Consider the following 7,693-nt stretch of genomic DNA (forward strand, 5'->3'; position numbering starts at 1 on the left):
GGTTGTGAGCCACCATGTGGTTGCTGGGATCCGAACTCAGGACTTTCAGAAGAACAGTCAGTGCTCTTGCCCGCTAAGCCATCTTGCCAGCCCAGGTTTTACTATTCTTACAATGAATGACTACTGTGTCCATGAAATATTTTTAATCACACAACTATTCTTTCTTTTTAAAGATTATTTATTATTATGTAAGTACACTGTAGCTGTCCTCAGACACACCAGAAGAGGGCGTCAGATCTCATTATGGATGGTTGTTGAGCCACCATGTGGTTGCTGGGATCTGAACTCAGGATGTTCGGAAGAGCAGTCAGTGCTCTTACCCACTGAGCCATCTCACCAGCCACACACAACTATTCTTAATACACATATTTCTACTATACTATGTATTATGTACTAGAACTACCCTTAGAAAACTGATACAATGTATTTTCAAGTGGTTACCCTTTAAATAAAATGTTCTGGTTGGCATTTATGTTATTAGAAACTACTAATGAGGGCTGGAGAGATGTCTCAGCGGTTAAGAGCACTGAGTGCTCTTCCGAAGGCCCTGAGTTCAAATCCCAGCAACCACATGGTGGATCACAACCATCTGTAGTGGGATCTGATGCCCTCTTCTGGGGTGTCTGAAGACAGCTACAGTGTACTTTGATATAATAATAAATAAATCTTTAAAAAAAAAAAGAAACTGGGGACTGGTGAGATGGCTCAGCGGGTAAGAGCACTGACTGCTCTTCCAAAGGTCCTGAGTTCAAATCCCAGCAACCACATGGTGGCTCACAGCCACCTGTAATGAGATTTGACGCCCACTTCTGGTGTGTCTGAAGACAGCTATACTGTACTTACATATAATAATAAATAAATCTTTAAAAAATAAAAAATAAAAAACAACAAAAAAAAAGAAACTACTAATGATATGAACTGGTTTAACTATTACTATAATTATATAATTACACAGTAAAGAAAATTATAAAACATATCATTAGAAAGATGAGCTAAAAGTGAATTCTTGTTTCAAGGCAGTATCATATCATATATATCTGGTTGACCTAGGACTCACCAAGCTGACCTAAAATTTGGGATTTTCCTCTGTTGTCTAGCGCTGAGATTACAAATGTGGGCCCCCATGCCTAGTTTAAAAAATAAATTTCTTATGCTATCAAGTTGAATATAGTTGTTAATAAAGTACAGCATATTCAGAGTTCAATCTTTCTTTAGAATATCAACATTGTTCATATTTCTTAAAACTTTTGGACAATTACAAACAACATATACACACAGAAAACACCAGGAATGAACCCTATTGTAAAATATAAACTTGATTGACAATTACATGTCAATTTAGGATAGTTGACTGCAGCCAATATATTCCTAGATGTGGGATATTGACAGTGTGGGACTCAGCATGGGGGGGGAGGGGAGTATTATGAAAACCATACTCAATTCTACTACAAACCTAAAACCGTTCCAAAAACAAAATTCTATCTTAGATAATATGTATACAAGTACTGAGAATGTTTGTTAAATATTACTTTAAAGTAATTAATAAAATGGATTATTATGTTCAGTGGTGATGAGAACTAGTTAAAATCATCAGAGTGATTAAACCATAAGATGTGCTTTTATAGTTGAGAACTTTATAGATTTTCTTAAATTATGCATTTTGTACTTCTCTGATGTAACTATAAAGCAGAGAAATATCTGCAGCAATGTAAAAGGAACACATGTTAGAAATCAAAATGTTCTGTCCTGTAATGTCATTTAGATGCTACTCACTGTGTGTAAATCAAAATCACTTCACTTGGGGCTGGCAAAATGACTCAGCGGGTAAGAGCACTGACTGGACTTCCAAAGGTCCTGAGTTCAGATCCCAGCAACCACCCGTAATGAGATCTGATGCCCTCTTCTGGTGCGTCTGAAGACAGCTGCAGTAAATTACGCTTAAGCGAGCAGGGCCAGAGTGAGCAGGGCAGCAGAGGTCCTGAGATCAGGGCCATCTATATAGCTACAGTGTACTCATACATATAAAATAAATAAAAATAAATCTTAAAAAAAAAAGAACAAAATCACTTCACCTGTCTACAGTCTGAGTCTTCATTTGGAACACATGTGCTACCTGTAGTGTACTAGCATAGTATCAGTTTCACAGTGAACATTACAGAAATGGCAGTTACCAGTCTAATTTAAACTACATGGAATGTAACATTACTTTTAGCTCCAAAATATTTAGTGATTCCACTTATTGCTATTTTGCAAAAGACTGAAATACCAAAGCTTTAACAACAGCCACATTTGGTACTCATTTGTCATCTAACAAATATGTTTCATTCAGGAATGGCATCAAAGATGAACAAGGAATGAAGCTAGCCAGTCAAGGGACAAGCAGGGTAATTATGTAGCACTTCAGTTACTAGAGGAAGAAACTGTCAAAAGGAAATTCAAAACCACCAGACTTTACCTTTTCTTTTGCCAAACCACTTTCTGGAAAGAAAACAGAAAGTGAATATTCGTAGCCACATCTTTGTAAGTGATTTGCCACCAGCGAATTAGAAGCACCTATTAGGAGGGTACTCTCTTCCACTGAAATGGATGGAGGTTTCACTTCTCCACTCAATACAGGATGCATCAATTCATGAATTAGCTGGTTTCGGAGTTGTGTCTAGTGTAAAAACAGAAAAAAAAAAAAAAGGCAAAAGGAGTTACAGTTCACCAGAATGAAAATATACACAGATCTATCCCATTCACTGAACTCTTTCTAATTTTCAAAATGACTCTGGATCTATGGGCAGAAGGTAGGAACCACTTCTTTCACAATTTCTCTTACCCCCTCAGTGGACTTGGGCAAAAGCTTTCTTTCCCCAGCTCCCAAAACCACTGTCCACATATCATAACTTGACTTCTCTAAAACCAGTTTTAACTGCTTGTTATCAGGAAATCAAGCCAAAGGGGAAATTCTGACACTTCATTCCAACTGTGGATTGTGGCAGTCTATGAAAGTATTGGCTCAATCCACTTCTTGGGCATAATACTGATCAAAATAAAACTTAGTTGTTTTTCACTTGTTTGTTTGTTTGTTTCCCAGGACAGGGTTTCTGGTTGTAGCCCTGGCTGTGCTAGAACTCACTCTGTAGATGGATCAGTCTGGCCTCCAATTCAGATATCTGCCTGCCTCTATCACCCAAGTGCTGGGAATATAGGTGAGGCACCACACTCAGCTTAAAATTTAGTTCTTAATAAAGAAATAACATACAGAAGGGAAACTAGTAAACCCCAAGAAGCTTATCAAAAATGTACTTTTGGGACTGAGCAGTGGTGGCGCACACCTTTAATCCCAGCACCTGGGAGGCAGAGGCAGGTGGATTTCTGAGTTCGAGGCCAGCCTGGTCTACAGAGTGAGTTCAGGACAGCCAGGGCTATACAGAGAAACCCTGTCTTGAAAACAAAAAGGAAAAAGAAAAAGAAAAAAGTACTTTTGGGCTGGCAAGATGGCTCAAAGAAAAAAGGCACTTGCCAGATAAGCCAGATGACCTGAGTCATCTGATACCTGGTATCTGAGATGGAGGGAAAAAATGAACTCTCAAAAAGCTGTCTCTGACTGTCACATATGGAAATGTGCACAGCCATTCATGTGCATGGGCATTCTTTTTAAAAGAGAAAGAAAAAGAATGCACTATCACGTAGGGTGTTAACTCATATGTCAAGCCACTGGAAGATAAATTTCTCACCATTGATAAATGAGGAAATAAAGGGTCAGAGTAGATAATTTTCTTCATCTTACAACACTGCAACTATTCATTTGAATTTTAAGAAAATCTCCTAAATTAATGAGACTACTGAATGTTTAAATAGTTTTTTACATATAGTTTAGAAATGTACAATTGTGCTTAACTTAGCAAGTTGCCTAGATTCCTGAGATTCTGTATGAAGCAAAATGTAGTAATTCATTTAATACAAGGAAGCACCAAAAGGGGTCTTTAGTTTAGCTCTTTCTGCTATCCTTGACTATGGTAGAACGACTGCTGCTAAAATCACTTTCCTAGAAAACAAAAACAGCATCTACCCGTCTCTCTACAGTCCCAAGAACAAATGATGTATTAAAGTTCACTCTGGGAGCAACTGAGTTTATTAGGTTTGCTTACACAGAAATGAGTGAGGTATTATGTGTAGGAGTGTATGATGCCCTTAAAGCAGCTACAAACAAATGAATTCTGCACCCATCATGCCAACAGTTTTCACAAAGTTGGTGGGAAACTCCAAGCATGAGACAAAAATTTGCCAGTCTTAACACACATCTCAGAAATGGTCTTAACAAGACCCAAAATAAAGAAACAGATGACTTAACAAGTTTCATTTTATACCTAAATTAGATGTAGGAGAAGATGCCTGTAATCCCAATACTAGGAAAGTGGAGTAAGGAGAATCACCTAAGTTTGAGGCAGTAAAACCAAAAAAAAAAAAACAAAAAAAAAAAAGAAAACTGTGTCCTGCTTTTCATCCAGTTGGGCTAACAGACTAAATAACCAGCCATGCTGAAACTGAGAACAAGACTTGCACAAAAGGGTACACATGAAGATATCCATTTGTTAAGACCAAATAAAACTGAGATGTGAAGAACTATAAAGTCTAATCTAGAGTATTACCTGCCTAGAATGCAAAGTTTGTTCAATATTAAGGATTAATAAGGTATATTCAATCCAGGTAGTTAAATCCAGAATCATTAATGGGTTAGAGTTCAACGTAAAAGATCAAAGCCTTTCTAACATTTCAAATGTGAGAGCTAAGGAGATGGCTCAGTTGATAAAATGAGCTATCTCATATTTGTATTCTGTGCTAACATGAGATCCTGAGTTCAATCCCTACCATACACATAAAAAGCTAGGTATGATAGTCAGTGCTTGTAATTCCAACATTGAGGCTTTAGTGTGGGGTGGGGTGGGGTGGGGTGGAGACAGGAGGATTCCTGGAGCTCAACAGCCAGCAAGCCTAGCCAAATCAGTGAACTTAGTTAGGTAAGTAAGAGAGAAACCCTGTCTCAAAACAAAAGGTGGATGGCTCACAGATACCTAAGGTAGATCTTGGCCTACACAAGAATACGCACAAATGCATATGCATCTACACACACAGGAGCCAGAAAACATATGTGCATACCAACACCAAAGTGAATAAACATCCAAAGACATGAGAATTCAAAAAGTTTGGCTTGACCTAATAAATATTAGATTAGACATCAATATTTGTACAGCCAGATTAAAGCAGAACATGGAGGGGAAAATACTGCAACAAAAATAGAAAAAAAGATCAATCATTTTTATAGAAAAAACTCTTAAAATACTACCACTCTAACCAGTCTCATGGAAAAAAAGAGAACCAGAAAAGTACAAAAATCAAAGAAGTGAAGCAGCAAATGATTGAAGCAGTCATTGTTTTTTCAGTGTTACCCTGCTAAAAGGTATAAGGGCAACAATGAAACAAATATTCCCAAACTGCTTGTGAAATATACAATAACAATCCTTCCCTAGCCATATGGACACACTGCTAAAAATGCTCTTACCCCAAGGCATAATGGTCCTAGACTAACACCCCAGTACTCAGGAAGGAAGCAGAACACTGCAAACTGGCCAAAGCATGCTCATGCCTTTTTACTCAGAAAAGGGAGTTTTCTATTCTAGGCAGGAAATGACAGGTACAACAAATAGAGCACGTAGAAACCTGGGTAGGAGCTACACATTCAATAGAAGGCAGCAACCTGAATGACCTCTGACTGACCAGGGTGAATCTGTTGTTACTGAAAATAAGGATGGATTTCAAGCAACTTGAGGAAACAGAGAAAGGATCCTCATATAATCTAAATTTTAAAATGATATACATACCTATAGCAGTTTGTATTTATAAAATATATGATTTTTCTCTTTTCTGCTTTTCTGTATTTGTTGGGAAAAAACAAGTCTTAAATATTTTTATGAAGTTAATAAAACAATTAAGAGTGGGAGAAATCAGGCTTACCTTTCCTGAATTTCCAATTCTATATGTAAAATATATTCTAAAAGATATATTGTAAGGAAACATATTACACTAAAACTTAAGATGTACTAATACACAATTGCTACTCATTTAAAATATTCACGCTTTAAAATATCTTATTTGTATTTACTATTACTGACACAGGGTATCACTACAAAGTCTTGGCTGACCTGGAACTGGCTATATGGCCCAGCTGCCCTCACAAGAGATGTGCCTGCCTCTGCTTTCCAAGTGCTGGGATTCAAGGTGTGTGACAATACACTTGGTACCCACCATTCCTCTATAATTTTTTAAAAATTCCATTTCTCAAACTGTTACACAGTTAAGGAGTACCTTCGTTATTTTCTAGGTGGTGTCATCGAACAGACTGGGCTTCATTTTCATGTTCTCAGGCATGTATATTACTGTACTCTGCTCACATTCACCTTCCCATTGCTCACATCACCTTCCCATTACCCTCTGCAGTCCTGTCCTTTCCTCACAATAGTCCCTCTCCTGCTCATTACATATACGTTGCATGGTCAAATCTAAACTGTGAACAAGATTTGTAACAGCAGCTTAGTTTTACAGCGATGTGTTCATTATACACGTTATGTGCTACCTTAATGTCAGTTCTATAAATCTATTATATGCTTTTTTTAATGATGATTGAAGCCAGGCAGTGGTGGCTCGAGCCTTTAATCCCAGCACTTGGGAGGCAGAGGCAGGCGGACTTCTGAGTTCGAGGCTAGCCTGGACTACAGAGTGAAACTACAACGTGAAACTATAAACATTTTCAGAACGTAACTAATACAATCGATATTTCAGTATTTTAGAATGAATTTAAATGTGGAAGTACCTGCTGTTAAAGGTTACACTTGTGGAATAAAGACACAATCGTGCCTAAATCTGATACCTGAAGTGTGTCCAGTATACCCCGATCCTTAAACGTCTGGTATAGCTTTTTGCGCAGTTCATCTTGACTCAACACATCACACTTGTGGGGCATGGAGGACTGAAAAGAGAAAATGATGAGTTACCTAGTGGCAAAGGGGACCTGAATTTCAGGAATCAGACCATTGACCTCACTGGAAGCCCTAAGATGCTTAAGGAAGCTTTAAGGAACATCAAAGAGATGTCCTTTCTGAAAAACCCTGTTAACTGGCAGGTGGAACTACCTGAGCCAACGTTATCTGCTTTCCTCCGGAGCTCGGCCCTGCACGGTCGGACTCCATGGCCCGGGACAGGCCGCAGGAGAGGGAGCCCTTGAACTCCGAGCCCAGCCTGTCTCTGGGGACCTGGAGGACCAAGAGCTGAACATTCAGCCCATTACTCTGTTAAACACGCGCACTTCCTCCCGCAGTTTGGAAAGGGTGGGCGGGGCCATGACCCAGGAGGGACCCTGTACGGAATAAAGACGGAAATCACAAAAGAAGGACCAGAAGCGGCCGCCCAGTGGACCGTTTCCACTGCTCCACGGGTCACGCCTACACCTCCCTCTGCCCGCTCAACCGGCCAAATGCCGCCCTGGCCAAGCGCAACCCCTAAAGGTTGGCCCTCTGTGACGCCTGCGCGAGCTCAGGCCGGAAGTCCCAGCCACGTCTCGCGAGAGCGTAGCCTCAGATCTCGCGGGAGTGACTCTGGATTTCCAGGCTGACGCTCTGGAGCGCAGGTGCGCGAGGAGGGTGATGCTACT

The 7,693-nt window shown here is 39.5% G+C and overlaps 1 protein-coding gene across 2 annotated transcripts in view; it reads right to left on the bottom strand.

Annotated features, from left to right (window-relative positions):
• Ofd1 (OFD1 centriole and centriolar satellite protein) overlaps positions 1–7,578 on the bottom strand; it is a 41,241-nt gene extending 33,663 nt beyond the window's left edge. For both annotated transcript variants that reach the window (XM_031371129.1, XM_031371124.1), the window contains exons 1-3: positions 7,176–7,578; positions 6,914–7,012; positions 2,456–2,656 (exon numbers count right to left, since the gene is read on the bottom strand). In XM_031371129.1, the coding sequence (XP_031226989.1) occupies positions 2,456–2,656; positions 6,914–7,012; positions 7,176–7,232 (357 nt within the window). In that variant the 5' untranslated portion in view covers positions 7,233–7,578. The remainder of the gene's footprint in view (positions 1–2,455; positions 2,657–6,913; positions 7,013–7,175) is intronic.
• Positions 7,579–7,693: the final 115 nt, after the last annotated feature.

This window comes from Mastomys coucha, chromosome X (assembly GCF_008632895.1).
Source record: "Mastomys coucha isolate ucsf_1 chromosome X, UCSF_Mcou_1, whole genome shotgun sequence".
Classification (NCBI taxonomy): Eukaryota; Metazoa; Chordata; class Mammalia; order Rodentia; family Muridae; genus Mastomys; species Mastomys coucha.